We start from the raw sequence: 17565 nt of genomic DNA on the forward strand, positions 1-17565 counted from the left end.
TTCCTTCAATCGCATAGCCCGAGTGCGGTTTCCCTGGACAAAGTTCAGCCCCCAAACTACAATGGGCAATGGCTACCAGCAAACAAACCAATCCAACAAGCTGAGTGGTTCTTCCAGGGGGTTGCTCGCCAGTCGTTGATGCCTTTGCTGCCGTGTTTAGGGCATGTGAGCCATCATGGTGTCGTCCCAGCGACCAAACGAATTTAAGTAACAAACTCCTTCCGTGAGACGGGTCTCGCTATGTGTCATTTGCGCCTGAACTTGTCTTGATGATACCGGTCGGCAAAGGGTTTGGAGAGTCCTCGTACAACTCGTTTTGAGGGGAATAAAAAAAGAATAAAAAGATAAATGCTCAAGACAAGCTGCTCACCGAAAGCGATTAGCTTCCACAGCTGAGCTGAATCATTAGACACGTCTCGCCGGCTCGTTCACCGAAAATCCATCCTCCCGGCTTCATTTCCATTTCTAGCTACGTGTTAGCAACATTCGTTAACTCACCAGCCATCCCGCTTGCCGCTTGCCGCGCTGCCACTTCAAAGTCTCTTTGTTATTCGGAGGGAATCCGAATTGGGTTACAATCTCAGAACAAAGAGACCTACATCTCACTAACAGTTCGTTCTATGCTAATCTGAAACAGTTGAAGATGGGAGCCTCAGAGGAAAACAAAGGCGGCATGGTTTGTCCCTTTTGCAACTGGGAATCGACAACGACGGACGAATACGCCATCATGCTAGTGTGTTTCCCCTTCCGGGCCGCATTGTTTGGGGGTGAGCCCGTTAACTGATTGACTTCAACGCTAGCACTTGGAGACAAACCATGCCGAGGGAGAATCTCCCTTTGTCGTCGCTGATAAGCCTGCAGAGGCCAAGGGCGGTCACATTCCTGAAAAAGAAGAAGACCCTCATTATATCGAATGTCCGGCAAAAGACTGCGGGGAAGTCCTGCTCGCAGCCGACCTGGGCTATCACCTAGAACTCCATGCCGCAGAGCAAGGTGGCAGCGCTTCTTCCGAAACTGAGACTGGCAGTCCCATCATCACCCCTTCCGCTCCATCTCCATCCCCAAAAGTTCAGTCTCCGCCGGCAAGGAGGCCAACAACGTCGACACGCACTCCTCCCTCCCATTCTTCAAGCTCTTCACCTAGACCTAGTACTACTTCTTCTTCTTCGAAAGCCCACCGCGGCGAGACTGAAGGTCACCGCCGTGGGGAGCGCAAGGACGACCATCACAGCGACAGGAATAGAGACAGTAACAAGAGCAAATCGATATGGCGGGCCTTTTTCGGAATTCATCACCCCCGTCGCTCCTCTGATGCGCCCTCGATGTCTCCAAAGCCTCCAAAGAAGCGCCATAAAGAGAAGGTATCGGAACGACTGGCTGAACGAGCCTCGGAGGGAACTGCCAAAGTTATGCGAGGAACCCGACTTGGTGTACGTCTTCAATTGTTTAGCGGGAACTGTCAGTGGTGAAGCGTTGAACTAAAGCCGTATATACAGAAAGCGCAGCTCGGCAAGTACGCACACGAGGAGCAGATGCCAGATTGGCTTGTCAAGCACCTGGAGAAGGGACTTTATGTGAAAGCTGAAGGTAGTTCACAAACTGGATAATGGAGGGGATTTTTCATGAGCATCGCTAACTAATAATCAAGGCATTATTCCGGTCTTGGCACAGCTGTTCGAGCAATGTTCTTCCACAAGACATGCCTTTTTGTGTCACCCGAGCACAAATCATGTGTCGAAACTTAAGAGAGAAGGTCAGTTTTGCCCCGTTCCGAAATTGAGGAGTTATGTCATCTAACAAACATGTGAAGGCGGTTTCTGTGGTTATCGCAATATCCAAATGTTGTCTTCGTACATCATCGGTACCAAATACCCAGGCTACCAACATTTCTGCGAGGGGATCCCCACGATCTTTAATATCCAAGAAATGATCGAAACTGCATGGGACCACGGGATCAACGCTCAAGGAAGGGTTGAAACAGGCGGCATCCGCGGTACCAGAAAGTACATTGGGACGCCTGAGGCGATGGCCATGTTCCGATTGTTGCAAATTCCGTGCGCAAGCCCTTCATATCCATCTATTCACCTCATCTCTCTCTCTCTCTCCCTCTATCTTCTGCCTCCAGCACAGGAAACTGACACCCACCCCCTTCTTCTAGTTTCGACGTCCAAGCCTTCAAAAACCCCGAGCCCGGCCACTCCGAAAAAGACCTACTAGACATGGTCGAGCGGTACTTCCAAACGGGCATCTCTGTCCCCGAAGATACAGCTCTTACCACTCAGCAGATTAAGAAGGTCTGGCAGACGGACCTACCGCCAATATACTTCCAGCACGCGGGCCACTCGATGACGATCATCGGGCTGGAGTACGATAAGTCGGATGCGCGGAACCTGATTGTTTTCGACCCCATGTTTCACGATGCGTCGAATATCACTAAACACGTCGGCCGGGATGTGCATGTCCACCATCACCTACACCCCCTTGCGGCGAACATGGCGCTTAATCCTTACCGACGCGGGAGTAAGTATCTGGGAAGGTTTAGGGAGTTTGAAGTCATTAGGTACGTGTGCTTCTCCAAGTCTGATGGGTTTGCATATAGTGGAAGTCCGGAAGCGGCTGGCTGATATGAAAAATAGGTTGAGGCCGCGTCCGGAGATGAATGCATAGAACGCCATGCACGGACAAGACGGCTTCATATGGACACATAGGGACATGTCGTACATGGTGTGTTGCGATCTTCATTCATATCGCTATCCATCCTCAACTTCGATATAGCGAACTGCAATTCTCTTGTTTTCTGGTACTGCATTTCAAGCGGCGTTTTTTTTTTTCTTTTCTTTATTTTTCTGTTCCTGTTTCCAGATCGTTTTGGGTATCATGGCCTTGTGGCCACAGCTTTGTCTTTTCATCACAACGGCGCTGCTCTTGTTTCGTCTTTCAGGAATATTGCTGTTTTAATTTGTTCCTCACTTGAGAAAAAATATTCAAGCGGTCATCTCCTTAGCAAACCACTCCTGCAACTTGGCCAGAGCCTTGGCGCGGTGGGAAATCTTGTTCTTTTCCGCCTTATCCATCTCGGCATATCTACAGAGGTTGTAGTTTAAGTATTACATTAGTCAAATAGCTTTCGAGTTGTGTGGATGAACGAAGGTGGGAACAGTTTATGACATGGAAGGTGGAACTTACGTCTGGCCTTCATACTCGAAGATGGCGTCCCAGCCTGTGGGTTTGTCAAGTCAATAAACATGTTGCTTTCTTTCTTTCATTCCATTTTGACGGACAGGTAGGTTATTGGGTAGGCGCAGGCTGAACATACCGAAGTTAGGAGGACCCCTCGGAGGAACGATTTTGCCGTCGGTGATGCCCTGGAAGAGAATGGGCTCGTGGCCGGGACCAGCAGAGTAGCCAAAGGTGCAGACGGCCTTAGCCGACTTATCCTCGTAAGCGGCTAGGAGGTTGTTGAGGCCTTCATGGCCGAGGGAGTTCATGAACCATTTGCTGTTGTATGTGAAAGAGAGATGTGAGTAAAAGTGGTTTGGTGGCAGTACAAGGAGAGGAATGGGTGTGCGGGAAAACACACATATAAGGACCAGGAAGACCCTTCAAAGCGTTGAAGCAGAGGCAGGTATCTTCGACGAGAACGGGGCCTTGGACCTATATGGTTTATAACGTATGTGGCATTAGTAAACATCCTTCCCATGTTTGACATCGCCTATTGCAGGCATATGGTAATTCAAGCAATATTATTTTCCCCAGAAGAACAGCCAATGATCAAAGAACCGGAACTCACCAAATCAGCAGCCCTCCGGCACTTATCCAACGTGACTTCCTCCAAGGTGCCCTGGATCTCGAGCAGATCAAGCGCCTGGTTCTCGACCTGGATGGCGGGCTCGAGGATCGCCTTGACTTCACCGAGCTTGTTGGCATTGCCGGTGATGAAGTTGACGATGTGGCGGGCTTGTGAAGGGGCAGACATTTTGACGGTGTTTTCTGACCTGGTGGTAAGGTTAAGTTGTGAAAGTCAGAGAGTGAGACCTAAGGAGGGAGAGTATGGATAAGTACAGCACCTCTTCGGAGTAAGAGTCAGGCCGGTGATCGTTTGGTCCGTTATCGATGTTACACAGTGATGGTCGTAAAATACAGTTTTGGAAAAATACGAGGTGCTGGGGTAGCAGGCAAAACGTGAATGAAATCCTCGTTTGTTGCATTTGTATCATTTGGTGGGGGCGAGTCTCCAGGTGACGACCAGCAATGGAAACAATGCAAAACCAAACAAAGTAATCACTGGAAACAATGGAAAGACTCTTTCTGATTCATATGCGTTTTTGTGAGTTTTCGTGAACCTTACGTAGATTACGCCGCTTTTACACCTCCTTTTTGTATATACTGCCGCCCTATTCTTGCAAAAAGATCACATCGAATCCGGGTATCAAGACCACTTTTCCCTTTTTTACATTGCCCCCATTGCCATTACTCATCTTTTCTACCCCGAAACTCAACATCAGCCCTTATGCAGAGCTGTTGTTCTCCTTCCACTGCTTAAACCAAGCCTCGATCCGATCCACGTTTTCATCCATCTGCTCGGCATCGTTGCTCTGCAACTCGACAACAATCTCCTCGTCGTATGAGTCGCGGGCCTCCTGCAAGAGAACCTCCATGATCTCCGAGTCGAGGTTTTCCTGAAGCTTGAGCTCGGGGTATTTTCTGTGTGCGTGTGTCAGTTTATGCTTTACGCATCGATCTGTGGTAAAAGCAAATCAAGTACTAACAAAGGAAAAGCAAAGGGCAAAAGGGGGGGGGGGGGGGGGGGGGAAAGGAAAGGGAAAGGAAAAAGTGAAAAAAAAATAAAAAAAAAATACAAACAAACATACCTCTCGGTCAACCGATCATACAACACTGAACTCTCAACTCTCAAAACCACCACCAAATCAATCCAGCTCTTGGGGAACAAGTCGCAAGCGTGCCAGTCTATTATGCAACCGCCCTGCTTGACTTCGTCTTCAATGGCGTCGAGGAGCTTTTGATTTTTTTTCGAATTACGGTCGCACAGTCAGCCCCTTGATTCTTCTTCTTGCGCACACGATCAAATAATTTCCCTTTGCCCCCCCCACCCCAATGGAGAAGAAGAACTGGAGAAGAGCTCACCTTATCCTCATCAACGATCCAACTCTGGTACTCCTCATCCCACCCCTCATGGCACTCCTTGGATTTGACCACGTCGTTGACGGACAGGTGCTTGAGCCCCGTGCGCTCGGCCAGGAGCTCGCAGTGGGAGGTCTTGCCGACGCCGGGAGTACCGGTGATGATGATATTGGGGAGTGTGCGAGACATTGTGATTTTTTTTTTTGTCTGCTTTGTTTGTCTCTCTGTCTTTTTCTTCTTCTTTTTTGGTCAGTCTCGACATCTGTTCATTTTCGGTAATCCGGACTGTTATATATACGCACCGGTGCTGAGATGTGAGTTGCGTGAGATCAAGTTTATGGATGTGTGTGTGTGTGTGTATGTGTAGATGTGGGTGTATATGAGTTCGAGACCAGGCTTAATGATCTTTCTCACCACTATCTTTTGGTGTAATAACTTTGAAAATATAGTGGGGTCCTTTATCGAGGCTTCAGTCCAGTGTTTCGTTTTCTCGAACGGCGGATAGTGATGGACAAGTGACGAGGGGGCCAGACTCGCGGCATGCAACTGCAAGATTTTTTTTTTCTGGGCCGTCTCAACCATGTGCGAATTAACATGTAGTGGCACTGCTCTCTGCTACTGTCAACCACCCTGCTTTATTGCATATTGCTGAATACGTATACTCCACCACGTAAACATTTCATAATTGTCAAAGAGAGGAGAAGAAGAGGCAGACAGAAAATGGATTACAGGCATTTAATAACATGTCGACTGTATAGATAGTAGGTACTGGATATATCTTGCAGCAGCCTATTCACATGATATGCACTTAAGCGGCCCTCTGTCTCCATCCTCTTCATTTCACTCTCTCTTAGCACATTGGACTTTTCTTGCCTTTTCTCTCCGAGCTTCGTTCCGTGATTGCTTCATGCTTCGTCTTGTAAGCTTGAATAACCTGGAATAAAGCGTGTAATGCCTGCCATTTGCCGGGAACTCTACGGAAAGAAGCATATGTCTCTCACAAAATAGATGGAATGATATGATTTGAATAGAAAGTAAAAACATCGGCCGATGATGAAAAGTTGAAACAAAGTTAAAGAAGTGAAATGGAATGAGTTAGAAAAAGAAACCGTGAAATTGGAAGGTGAATTCTCCGTTGTTCTCTCTCTCTCCAGCAAAAAGCCCAAAGCAAATCACCCGAATCCTGATTTGCACGCCGTGAGCCTTCCTTCCATTTTCCTCTACTATATCCGGCAAACTGTTGATTCACGGCTCGAACCCACCCAGCCATTCCATGAAACTATCCTGCCCTTTCTGCCTGCCTCTTTGCCTGCCCGCTTGTCTCGCTCCCTGTCATTCCCCTTATCCTTTTTCTTCTACTTCTTCTCTAACCTGGTTCCAAATGCAAAATACGCCCTGCTCTCTTTTTGTTTTTGTTTTTTTTGCAACACACAGCATACTCTACTACAGAAGCAACAATAACAACACTGATGAACAAGAAAAGGTTTGATTTTCTGTATCAAACGAGTAATACTCAACCAGTTCCACTCCTGACCCTCATCTTCCTCGTACCGGTAGTGGTCCGCGGTGGCAGCGCAACAGAATCATCAATAGTGGAGTTACTGTTTGTCCTCCAGGGGTTGAGTATGGTAGAAGTCGGGCTCGGAATCAATGATAACGACAGTGACGGACGAGAGCGAGGTGGTGGTAGTGGTAGAGGTAAAGGTGATGATGGTTGCGGGGGTGCAACCTAGGCACTCGCTTCCACAATCTCTTGCCCTTCATCCACCTCTGCCAAGTCGTTCATGCTTTGTGTGTCATAATCCCCGTGCTGGTAGTCGCCCGCCTGAGAGCCGAACTCCATCTTCTCTTGTTGCGCAATTGCTTGTTGAGATACAATCTCGGCAAGACGCTTCAAACGAGGGGTTTGCAACCCTGTGGTTTCTCGGTCAGTTATGCATTCGCGTTATCCAAAAAGTCTGATCGAACTCACAGGATGGTGTATAAGTCTCCAGCGCTGTGATCACTCTGGGCTCGGCTATCTCGTACGGGCCACTGTCGTCCATATCGACAGCCTGCAGTAAGAGGACGTCGCTCTTTTCGCTGACGCGAGATGCCACGGCCTTCATGATCTCGCCGTTAATAGGTTGCTCGTAGTCGGCGACCAGGTACTGGTTGAGCAGCTTCTGAATCTGGTTAGGGGATAGCCTACGAATGAAAGTCAGTATGATTGGTGCGTAACTTGTCGGGACAAGGAAATATACTCACATCCAGCAAATGTCTTGGATGATCTCGATATCATTAAGGGTTGCCTTCTTGAGTTGCAAAAGCTTTGTGGCTTGCTGTTGAATGGTTAGCACCTAATGCATCATGAAACGTTCACTTGACGATACTGACCATGAGATGCTCAAGCTGGAGCGTGCCCTCAGGCATGTCGTGGCTCTTGCACCACTCTTCGATACGAGTGATGTTGTAGTTGATCTGCAGGCCACGCTTCCACGAGAGGAAGTTACGGCGCATGAGCAAATCGTTGAATGCAGTGACGCCAACGAGCCGGAGCAGCTCGGTGATAGTCTGCGTGATGATCGAGTCCTCGAGGTAGTAGGCCTTCATGGCACGGTAGACATTGTTGAGGAGGGACAACAGGTTGTCCATGCTATAGGCCGGCGCCGTGTTAGACTGCAGCAGCTTGCCAAGGAACCTGTTGTTTTCGTTCGTGACGAAGCCGGGTAGGGACTGCGACTCGATGATGGCCGGAATGATCATCTTGAAAAGCTTCTTCTTGAGAACCTTCATCCAGGTATGATAGATGTTGAACTCCAAGCTTTCCAAGTCATGCTTGACAATCTCGAGGAGGCGGTCATACTCGTAATTGTCCGTCTTCTGAGCCTCGTACCAATCCTCCGCAAGGAAGACAAACGAGAGCATTTCATGGACGTTGGAAAGCCAGAAGGCACCGGGGTTGATGGCCTCTTCGCCATCGTGCTGCATCACCTCCTGTTGGATGGACTGCATGACGTTGGCCAGGAAGCGTTCTGACTCCTTAACGAAGCCATTGTTCCACATCTCGGACGTTACTAGGTTGATGAGGTAAGCAGGGAAGAGCACCTCCTTGTCGGAAGGTGGCGGATTGGTGGAAGGGGAGGGGATCTTGAGGTTACGGATGAGGCCCATGGTAACCTCTTCATTGAGAGCATCTTCATCGGCGAGAAGACCTTCAAGTTCAAGCTCGATGCTATCGACACCAGGAACGAAGGTTGAGCCGGAAAGTGTTGTTTGGCGGTTCAGACCAGGGACAGCCATGGAAACGGGCCGTGGGTTGTAGGCCATGCTGTACCGGTCCATCTCCCGTGGTTCGGCACCCGCACTACGCCGCTTAGGCTTCTTGGACGATACCAGGTTGATCAACCCAGTAGGAACCTGAGGGGCAATACCATTGCCGTTCAGGATATCGCCGTTGATCGGTACTTGCCTCCTTGCTTGCTCGAGAGCCTCCTGCAGGTCAGCCAACTGCTGACGGAGCGAGTTCTTCTCAGCCTCTTGCCGTTGACTCTCGATACGAGCAGAGTCGAGCTCTACGCTGGTAGCGCGCAGGGACTCTCTGAGCTCGCGTTCCTCCTCCTGCATCCTCTTCACATTGGCCACAGACTCCTCGAAGCTTGCTTGAAGCTTCTTCATCTCGGCCTCCATCTGCTCCAAGCGAGCGGCGGCAATACCGGCCTGGTTGGCCTCGGCTTGCAGCTCCTTAGCGCGTGCCTCCAACTGGTTGTGACGATTCCTCCAGATCGCCACCTGTCCTTCGTAGTTCTCCACCTGAGTCTTCAGCTCCCTGTTCTGGTTCTTCATGGTACCCAGCGACTGTGTCAGTTCCACGACCTTGTTCTCCAGCTTGTATGAAATCTGCTTGAGATCCCGTGCCTCGGCACGGAGAGCCTTGTAATCCTTACGCGCCGTCTTACCACGCCACAAGCTCTGGACGATAGTAACTTTCCGGCGATAATCCCTCCAGGAGCGCAGCTGCTGCCTCGACCGCCAATTCCGCTGGATGATGAGCACCGCATTTCCGACCCGCTCCTCCATAATCTTCTTGCGCTTCATGTAGCCCTTGATGGCGGCTTGGGCACGAATGACGTCGTTCCTGACCTCAAGGAATTGCTTCCTGTCCTTGTAACCGCGCCAAACTCTCTGAATCGTGATTGCAGCCTTGGTAGTGCGGCGCTCCTGTGCTGAATTGCGAGCTTTGTTTGCTCTAATCAAGGCTTGGAAAGAGACAATGGCATTGCGAGCAGCAAGATACCTCTTACGGTAATACTTGGCCTTGAGGTTCTTCTGGATAAGAATCGCGCAGTCGTTGAGTCTGGTGGTGCGCAGATTTTCGAGGAAAGCGAGCATACCGGCTCTGAAGAAGATCTTGGTAAGACCCAGCTGGTACTTGTCGAGACCCTTACCGGTGCTAGCGCCAAAGGCCTTGGTCAAGATGGCATTTGCCATCTCCCTAATCTCCGATGTCCACTGCGTCGATGGCACTAACATGTAGTACCGCAACGCGAATTCCTCGTACGTCCATCTTGTAGGGTAACCCGCACAACTAATGCGGACAGTTTCTAGTACACCGCAGGCGCGGAGCTGACTCAGGACCATGGGTCCTTCAAACTTCCAGGGTTCCTTCGCCTCGTTAGGCTTGATACAGCGGATGTAGTGAACATCGGTGCCGTTGATTGTATTCATTAGTTCGATAAGAGAGGACTTGAAGATACCACCGAGTGTGGGCTTGCGGTTAACAGCCACACCGATTCTCCTTCCAGCGGCGGGCTTGACAGCATTTGAGCTGGCAGAGGCCAGATCCTTCTCGCGCACCGCAGAAGCAGCGTCCAAGACCGAAACAAGGAACTGGTTGGTTGATGCGCGCAAAACCGCCATGTGCTCGTCCGGAACGGTATCACGGTTCTTCTCAATAAAACCGTCCGACTCGTAGGTAACGTCGATGGCATAATGGCAGACGGTGAAGGATGACTTGCCGAAACGGGGCTTCTTGTAGAATTTGTGCTTGTCGGCAGCGTAGTTGTGGTGAAGCTTAGTAACGAACTGCTCGTCGGAACCCATGGGTAGTCTTGATTCCTCGTCTAGAAGGGACAGGATACCAAGTTTGCCCTCGATAAGGTCAATGCAGGGCTGGTTGTCAGCAAAGTCGATGAAGGTCCAGTCAATCTGCTCCCTAAGGTATTCCTCCTGCTCCAACTTGAACACATGCTGGTTGAACTCCTGCTGAAGCTTCTCGTTGGCGTAGTTGATACAGAACTGCTCGAAGGAGTTCTTGGCGAAATGCTCGAAGCCGTAAATATCCAGAACACCAATGAAGGAAGTGACTCTGGTGAGGACCTCCTCCGAAGCAAGACTGTGATTGATGATTTCGACGAGCCAGTCGAACAGACTCGAGTAGATGTACTTGGCAACGGAATCTCGGACAACGATAGCCTGCGCCTGGGTCAAGTTGGACACGATCTTTTCACCACGAGTGACCAATTGCTTCTTGACGATCCACTTGGCAAATTCTGGAGCATCGATGCCGAGAATCTCGCAGGCCTTAACCAGCGATGGTTCGGAAGGATCGAGGGAACTGTCGTTTCGCATGGCACCAATCTTGACATTACCCAAGTGGAGGAGACCAGCCAGAAGCTTGAAGATCTCCGTTTGCTTGCCCTCGTCAACACCGATGGTCTTCAAAGATGCCTTGGTCGCATTGAACTCGGCCTTGTCATCGACGCCATCGATCGTGGGGGTGTTACCCTGGTTGAGGTACTCGAACTGTTCAACGGGAAGCAAGCCCAATTCCTGGCGCTCCTTGTCCGTCACACCAGCAACCAGCTGGTAGAAAATATGGTAGTTTCTTTCCTTCAACGGTTGGAAAACCAACCTCGATCGCTCGAGAAGGTAGGTCCTGATCTTGGCACCGATAATGTTGGTGGCCTTGTCAAACATGATTTCGATGTATTTACCGAATCGCGAGGAGTTGTCGTTTCTTGTCGTCTTTGCGTTACCAAAAGCTTCCATAATCGGGTTCGTAGCCAAGATAGCCTCCTCGGTCTGGCTCATAGACTCGTGGCCACCCTTCTTTACTCGTGATCCGGGGCTGTCGGGCGATTCTCTTGTCGCGAAGTATCTCATAATGTACTTGGCACTGACAGTCTTACCGGCACCGGACTCACCAGACACGACAATGGTCTGGTTCTTGCCATCGCGCAACATGTCCCTATTGTTATGTCAGCGATTACAAGTCAACATGAATCGTCAAATTGGCAAAGAGCCCATACATGAACGCTTCCTCAGCAATGGCGAAAAGATGGGGAGCTTGGGTTGCTCTTTGCTTCCCGGCATAGACTTGAACCATGCCTGGGACATAAAGAGAGTCAACCCGCGCGAACGGGTTTGTAGCTATTAGAACAATACCCGAGTATGTGTAGATTTCCTTCTGGGCATATCGAAGGCGGATAGCCTGAAGCACTAAGCACAGCACATGCTATCAGCATCACGTTCTCGGAGTGCGCCCGATGGCGGGGCGAGTCAGCGCAAAGGTGTGTGTATATTTACCAGCAGGCTCGTTCAGATGTGATAGGTTCGTCAAGTCATCACTGGCTTCGAGCATTGTTGGGTTCATCAAGGGCGGTAGCGACTCATGGCCGCCTGACTGGAGGGCCTCGAGGGAGACCTCCACGGTCTTAGTCTGCAGGCAGTAACACATGTTAGCATCTTGAAGCGCACCAGCCCGCAAAGCACGTAAACCAAAGCACAAAAGTCGGAATATGCCGAGACTTGGGAAAGCATAAGCTACCTACCTCGCCATTCTCGCACTCGAAGATAAGAGTGACCTTGTTGCCGTCTACTGTCTTCTTGACTACTTCAGAGGCAACCCAACCCTCGGTAGGATCGGGCTGCCAGGCTCGAGTGCCAACATCATAGCTCTCCGACATTGGATGCGCTTGTATCGGTGTATTCTCGAGGGAGAGAAAATCGGCGCGAACCTGCGAGTCAGGAGCAAGGGGGAAGAGATGTTGTGGTGGGATTTGGATGGCTTCAAGAAGCCAGTTCTAGCGGCGGAACGGCCAGCACGGCTAGGGGCGACGGGGGTGGATAGGGATAATGGTGGACCGTGTCTGTTATGGCGGACGCAACGACCGGAATGAAGAGCGGTCCAGGATGCTAGTTCGGTCGCGGAAGCTTGGAATCCAAGGGCCGGCGGGAGTGTGGTGCTGGCGAAGACAACATTCACGAAGGGAATGGAAGAGGGGGAAATTAGATACAAAAATAGGGATTGGACGTGGAGCAACACATTAAAGAAGTATAGAAAGATGTTGCTATCGTGCGGGCAACGGAGCCCAAGCCGACAAACAAGGTGGTCGAAGACGATGTAGGTCTAGGAGTTCGAAAGGGGGTTCGGCTCGTGTCGTCGGACCGATGGGAGTGTAGCGCGGGCTGTTCTTGGACGAAACAGCTGAAAGATGTTGTTGTTGCTTTTGTTGTTTGCTTTGCGTGCCCAAGGGAGCTAGCTGGTAGGTGTTTGGCTGACCGGGAATAGGTCAGGTCCTGTCACTGTGTGTAGGACAGGAAGGTTGTGGAATGCCGTATAAACGGGGCGGGCAGAACGGGCGGAGCGGGGACCCAACACACTGCCTTGCGGTGGGAGAACGGATTCGTCGAGCGGTCGAGTCGGGTTCTCTTAACGGTGGCAGCCTCTCTGTATAGAAGTGGCTGATGGTCGAGATAGCACCTGTGGATGAGGGAACGTCCTTGATGTAGTAGCCTGTCGGGCCGGTGTGGTCAACAACCAAGTCAAAAGTCGGGGTAGGCGAGAAGGCGGGACGACGAGACGGGATGTCGTTGAAAGTTTAGGGGTAGGCTTCCGCTTGTAGTGTAGCTGAGGTGCCCGGTGATGATAGAGCACTGGCGGGCCGTCGTGGTGGCAGGCTAACAGCCCGGCCGACGTTCACTTCCGTTGACAGGGGCCCCGTTGTTGTGGATGTTGAGGTGGTCGGTCTTTGGCGGCCACCGCCCAATTGGGTGCGTCGCTGGGCTCGTTGCATTAACACCGAAGCACGGACTCTTTCGTGGGCTTGGGGAGCTGGACTCCATGGAGCCCCTCCAATGAGCCGTAATTCCCAAATGACCTGGACAAGCAGGGCTCTCCTTAAAAGGGGGCACTAACCAACACTGCGAAGAAGATTACATACCTAGAGGTATGCTTGGGAATCCCGCGACTCTACATAAGTGGAAAGCTACATAGTACACAGACAAGGCGAAGAAGAACAATGGGTGACTGGCACCTCTAAGCAGCGTATAAGGGTTACCTTTGTCTTGTCCGGAGAGGTGTCCAGTGGAAGACGACATGATGTACAAGATGGGTCACGATGTCCAAGTCTACACTCTACCTTGAGATGTACAAATGTGTCTCTGGAGGCTCACGCCAATGGGTGAATAACCGTCAGGATATCCTATGAGGACGACCATGTTTCTCCTCCTGATCTATAGCCCTCTTGATTTGTATGGCTTCATCGTTCTCATTATGTACGGTCTTTGGTCTTCCCCTGAGTTTCTGTATTTCTCCCCGACAGCTCACCGGCGCCCCTCATCAGGGTAGCATTTCGTTTACACAACTCCCTGAAGGAACTCACGGAAGTAAGGCCCAATCTTACCAGACTCCCATGGCCAATTGTTTGCACTGGTCCGTTCGTTCGTTCATTTGTTCGTTCGATATGCCATCCAACTGGGTCCCCGTCTGGCCCGTCTGCCCGCTTGTTGACAGTTGAAATGCATTAACCTGTCCGCCTGAAAAGGAGAGAGATGGGCAAACTCAAAATGGGGCATAGTGTAAATACGTACCAATACCTCTATGGCATTGATGGGTGGACCGGGCTGAGTCTGGCACCATGACAATCAATTGCATTTGCGTTCAGTTCCTTCTTCTCTTCTTTCTGGAATCTGCAGGGGTAAAAAGAGCGCCAGCGAATGGCGGGTCGTCAAAGACTGTGGAAACTGTTGGAGACTACCTACTTACGGGCCCCACCAGGCCCCCCGTGCGGCCGGCAGCCCGAGTATCGGGGCCTGGGACTTGGGAGGAAAAAAAAAGGGGAGGGGGGGGGGGGGGGGGGGGGAGAAAGGCGGTGCTTTTGGTGGTTTGCCGCCGACTCCGCGTCGTCGCCGCCTTTTGTCTGCTCCGTGGCCGGATTGACGACGAGTGACTACTGTTACAATTCAGAGTCAACACCGTCCCTCACTCGGACGTCATCCACCGGTGTGTTGGGAATGAGTCTGTTTCGGTGATAATGACACCCATGACGGTGACTGACATGATGCCGGCCCGATGCTGTTCTGCTTCGTGAGCAAACCGTTCTGTTTAATAATTCCATCCGCTGGTTAGTAAGGCAATTGAGATCTCGCTTGATATCAATTATCAGTTGTAGCTCTGAAAGGTTGAAGCACTTATCATTAACCCGCGACAGAAACGACACTGGATATAATGATGTCTTCCTTCCACCTTTAGGTCGGAACGGGAAGGCCACTGAGTCACCCTCATATCTGCACGTGTACAGAACTGGAGAAGCGGGTGCAGCATGTTCTACCGTATGAGCCAGTTGACGAAGCAGTCCGTGCGCAACACCTCGTCGTCGACCTTATCCGCGTTCCAAGCCCGGGACATCTTGGCTGAATAGCTACAATCATTGGTGAAGTGGGAATGTCGTGCCGCAGCAGCCAATCGACAGATTGAAAAAAAAAAAGACCCGAAATGATGGAAATCCAATGGTGGTAACAGCAGCATGTGAAGAAGCCGGGAGTTCTGTACCATATCCCATTCGACCTCGAGAAATGTTGGAAGAGATGTCTGTATTATCTAGTAGGTATAATCGTTGACTGTTGGTGACAACATGATGGATATCGATGCCAGGTGATGATACCTTTTTCCGATCCTTTTCCAGAATGCACACCATCGACTTGTCGACGCCTTCGTTCAAAGGCATTTTCCCCTTTTGTCCTGTTTTAAGAACCTGCCATGCCGTATTTTGTACTTGCGCTCCCAATGACCCAAAAAAACCAAAACTTGATGAAAAAGACTAGATGTTGAACCAGTGCCAGGAACGTTGTCATGTTCGACCTTTCCTCTCCCCTTCCTCGGGACGCACACGCACCGGGTGGGCATACCGTAAGAGAAAGAGATCATGTTGAAATCGTTGTTTGTGCATCCACCCGACGGACTCCGCGACTCCAGATATCATGACTCATGACCGCACCCCAAGGCAACTCTTAACCCCCTTTTCTTGCCATGTACGCTGTTCCGATCCTTCCCGTTTAGTAAAGGATGCGAGTGAGGATGCGCGAGCTGAGAGAATCCAGGCTGTCGCGAATGTTCTTGATATCGTCTTGCTTGACGTCACTAACGTCAGCCATGAGATACGCAAGATCGCCCTTGGAATCCGAAATCTGCTTGTCGACGTTGTGTTCGGCGAGAATCTCGTTAACCTTGCGCAGTACACCAGGCACGTTGCGATGGATGTAGATGACGCGAGCGTGGTTGGGCTCATCCAGCGTCAAAGAGCGCATAGTAACCTCGGGCACGTTGACACTGCCAGTGGTGACACCCTGGTTGATGTAGCGCACGAGAGCATCGGCGACCTCTACACCAATGGCGCGCTGAGCCTCTTCAGTACTGCCACCAATATGGGGGGTGAGGATGATGTTGTTGAGCCCACGCAGATCTTCGCCCCACTGGTTGAGATCGTTGGTGAAGTAGTCACCGTTAGCAGCCGGCTCGTTGGGGAAAACGTCTAGAGCGGCACCGGCAATCTTGCCGCTGCGCGAGGCCTTGATCAACGCAGGGATATCGACAACGGTACCACGGCTGGCGTTGATGAGGTAGGAGCCGGTCTTCATCTTCTCGAACTGGTCGTTGGAGATCATGTTCTTGGTTTCGGGAGTCTCAGGGACGTGGAGGGTGACAAAGTCGGCCTCCGCCAGAAGATCCTCGAGAGTAGGCACCTGGCGAGCCGTGCCAATGGCCATCAGGGTAACGACGTCATAGTAGATGACGGTCATACCCATGGCCTCCGCCAGAACGGACAGCTGCGAGCCAATGTGGCCGTAACCAACAATACCAAGGGTCTTGCCACGGATCTCCCAGCACTTGGCGCTCACCTTGTTCCAGGTGCCGCGGTGCATCTCGTTGGAGCGGTCGCCCAGCTGGCGGGCGAGGGTGATAATCTCAGCAATCACCAACTCGGCGACACTGCGCGAGTTGGCAAAAGGCGAGTTGAAAACAGCAATACCATGCTGAGCAGCATAGTCCAGGTCAACCTGATTGGTACCAATGCAGAAGCAGCCGATGACGAGCAAGTTCTTGGCTTCCCGAAGAACGTTGGCAGTCAGCTTGGTCTTGGAGCGAATGCCAATGACATGGACATCCCTTTGAAGAGCACGTTAGTCAGGTGTGCTTCTGTTGGTCACGGGCTCGTAAAGAGTCTTACTTGATCTTCTCAATGAGCTGGTCCTCGGGCAGGGAGGTCTTGAGGAACTCAACCTGGTAGCCCTGGGCCCTGAGGATGTCCTGGCCGGTCTGGTTTACATTTTCAAGGAGCAGAATCTTGACGTCCTCAGTGTTGAAGGGCTTGAGCTGCTTGGGCGCAGAGCGATGGGCGAGTGCGGACGCCATGAAGCTGGAACTGGAGATGGGGGACTGGAAGGTTGAAGGAGAGACGCTGAACTGGGCGGCGGTCTTGTCACCGGTGGGCTGGGCAATTTCTCTGGGAACTGTCATGGTGAAAAGTGGAAGAGGAGCAAGGTCGGGATGGTCTGAGAAAATAAATCAAAAAAAAGAATGGCATGTAGTGGCAGAAACGCGGCAACCAGGGACTCTTTAAGTTATGAGTCGAAGCCAAAGTCTTTCCTGAATCTCTGGGCTCCGTCAATCGGCAAGGGCAAAGCGAACAGCCACCGGGCCGTTTCTCTTTCGATGGAGAGGTGTGGACAGCCGGGTGGACTCCTGTTACCGGACCATTGTGTACCCCAAGGTGCCTCTACTGTGTGCGATCCTTGCCAGGTGGTGGGGTTTGCGCGGGTTTGGAGGGGACTGTTACAGCGCTGTACATAAAACGCGGGCGGCGGGTCGCCTTTGACTCATAACAACATAGGAACCCAAAACAACACTCACCTACTGGCTGGATCCGGTGGGTAGCTCAGGCAACCAAAAGAAAATCTTGACGATGACGAATTACGCCACTGGAATCATAGAATGAATAAGAGATCCGCTGTGAAGGCAAGCACTCAGTTGGCAGTGTATGTTGGTCGCTTGCTCAATTTGACAGCCCTTTGAATAACATAGAATCGGGCTGTATTGCTTAACGTAGAGTAAAAATGGAAATATGAGATGTGGCGTGTGTTCTTCCCATGCTATCCGTACTT

General features: G+C 51.1%; 5 protein-coding genes across 5 annotated transcripts; 1 reads left to right on the plus strand and 4 right to left on the minus strand.

The window, feature by feature from the left end:
- The first annotated feature begins 254 nt into the window (after positions 1-254).
- NCU01442 (DUF1671 domain-containing protein) lies at positions 255-3257 on the plus strand. The gene is made up of 7 exons (XM_950871.3): positions 255-733; positions 801-1430; positions 1497-1587; positions 1649-1753; positions 1811-2054; positions 2159-2560; positions 2637-3257. Exons 1-7 carry the CDS (start codon positions 644-646, stop codon positions 2665-2667), a joined length of 1593 nt encoding a protein of 530 aa, XP_955964.3. The 5' UTR covers positions 255-643; the 3' UTR covers positions 2668-3257.
- NCU01441 (inosine triphosphate pyrophosphatase) lies at positions 2687-4113 on the minus strand. Its single transcript, XM_950870.2, has 5 exons — positions 3791-4113; positions 3581-3654; positions 3317-3498; positions 3187-3220; positions 2687-3084 (listed from the first exon to the last, which is right to left on the minus strand). Exons 1-5 carry the CDS (start codon positions 3974-3976, stop codon positions 2985-2987), a joined length of 576 nt encoding a protein of 191 aa, XP_955963.1. The 5' UTR covers positions 3977-4113; the 3' UTR covers positions 2687-2984.
- A 189-nt stretch (positions 4114-4302) lies between these two features.
- On the minus strand, positions 4303-5674 carry NCU10220 (POS9-activating factor FAP7). The gene is made up of 4 exons (XM_001728478.2): positions 5445-5674; positions 5146-5379; positions 4872-5017; positions 4303-4704 (listed from the first exon to the last, which is right to left on the minus strand). The coding sequence occupies exons 2-4, from the start codon at positions 5329-5331 to the stop codon at positions 4509-4511; spliced, it is 528 nt and encodes a 175-aa protein (XP_001728530.2). The 5' UTR covers positions 5332-5379; positions 5445-5674; the 3' UTR covers positions 4303-4508.
- A 351-nt stretch (positions 5675-6025) lies between these two features.
- On the minus strand, positions 6026-13045 carry NCU01440 (myosin-2). The gene is made up of 7 exons (XM_011396229.1): positions 11955-13045; positions 11710-11842; positions 11433-11622; positions 7519-11371; positions 7390-7463; positions 7115-7329; positions 6026-7056 (listed from the first exon to the last, which is right to left on the minus strand). Exons 1-7 carry the CDS (start codon positions 12087-12089, stop codon positions 6872-6874), a joined length of 4785 nt encoding a protein of 1594 aa, XP_011394531.1. The 5' UTR covers positions 12090-13045; the 3' UTR covers positions 6026-6871.
- A 1221-nt stretch (positions 13046-14266) lies between these two features.
- On the minus strand, positions 14267-17200 carry NCU01439 (D-3-phosphoglycerate dehydrogenase 1). The gene is made up of 2 exons (XM_950906.2): positions 16632-17200; positions 14267-16570 (listed from the first exon to the last, which is right to left on the minus strand). Exons 1-2 carry the CDS (start codon positions 16919-16921, stop codon positions 15460-15462), a joined length of 1401 nt encoding a protein of 466 aa, XP_955999.1. The 5' UTR covers positions 16922-17200; the 3' UTR covers positions 14267-15459.
- Between the last annotated feature and the right edge of the window lie 365 nt (positions 17201-17565).

This window comes from Neurospora crassa, linkage group V, assembly GCF_000182925.2.
Source record: "Neurospora crassa OR74A linkage group V, whole genome shotgun sequence".
Taxonomy (NCBI): domain Eukaryota; kingdom Fungi; phylum Ascomycota; class Sordariomycetes; order Sordariales; family Sordariaceae; genus Neurospora; species Neurospora crassa.

Coding starts and splice junctions, on each gene's coding strand:
- NCU01442 (XM_950871.3), top strand. CDS start 644: ATGGGAGCCTCAGAGGAAAACAAAGGCGGCATGGTTTGTCCCTTTTGC. Junction 2,055..2,158: donor TTCCGATTGTTGCAAATTCC/GTGCGCAAGCCC, acceptor CCCTTCTTCTAG/TTTCGACGTCCAAGCCTTCA. Junction 2,561..2,636: donor AGGGAGTTTGAAGTCATTAG/GTACGTGTGCTT, acceptor TATGAAAAATAG/GTTGAGGCCGCGTCCGGAGA.
- NCU01441 (XM_950870.2), bottom strand. CDS start 3,976: ATGTCTGCCCCTTCACAAGCCCGCCACATCGTCAACTTCATCACCGGC. Junction 3,499..3,580: donor GGTCTTCCTGGTCCTTATAT/GTGTGTTTTCCC, acceptor CACATACAACAG/CAAATGGTTCATGAACTCCC. Junction 3,221..3,316: donor GAGGGGTCCTCCTAACTTCG/GTATGTTCAGCC, acceptor ACAAACCCACAG/GCTGGGACGCCATCTTCGAG.
- NCU10220 (XM_001728478.2), bottom strand. CDS start 5,331: ATGTCTCGCACACTCCCCAATATCATCATCACCGGTACTCCCGGCGTC. Junction 5,018..5,145: donor GGATCGTTGATGAGGATAAG/GTGAGCTCTTCT, acceptor AAAAATCAAAAG/CTCCTCGACGCCATTGAAGA. Junction 4,705..4,871: donor TATGATCGGTTGACCGAGAG/GTATGTTTGTTT, acceptor ACACGCACACAG/AAAATACCCCGAGCTCAAGC.
- NCU01440 (XM_011396229.1), bottom strand. CDS start 12,089: ATGTCGGAGAGCTATGATGTTGGCACTCGAGCCTGGCAGCCCGATCCT. Junction 11,843..11,954: donor TCGAGTGCGAGAATGGCGAG/GTAGGTAGCTTA, acceptor TACTGCCTGCAG/ACTAAGACCGTGGAGGTCTC. Junction 11,623..11,709: donor ACATCTGAACGAGCCTGCTG/GTAAATATACAC, acceptor TGCTGTGCTTAG/TGCTTCAGGCTATCCGCCTT.
- NCU01439 (XM_950906.2), bottom strand. CDS start 16,921: ATGACAGTTCCCAGAGAAATTGCCCAGCCCACCGGTGACAAGACCGCC. Junction 16,571..16,631: donor CAGCTCATTGAGAAGATCAA/GTAAGACTCTTT, acceptor TGCTCTTCAAAG/GGATGTCCATGTCATTGGCA.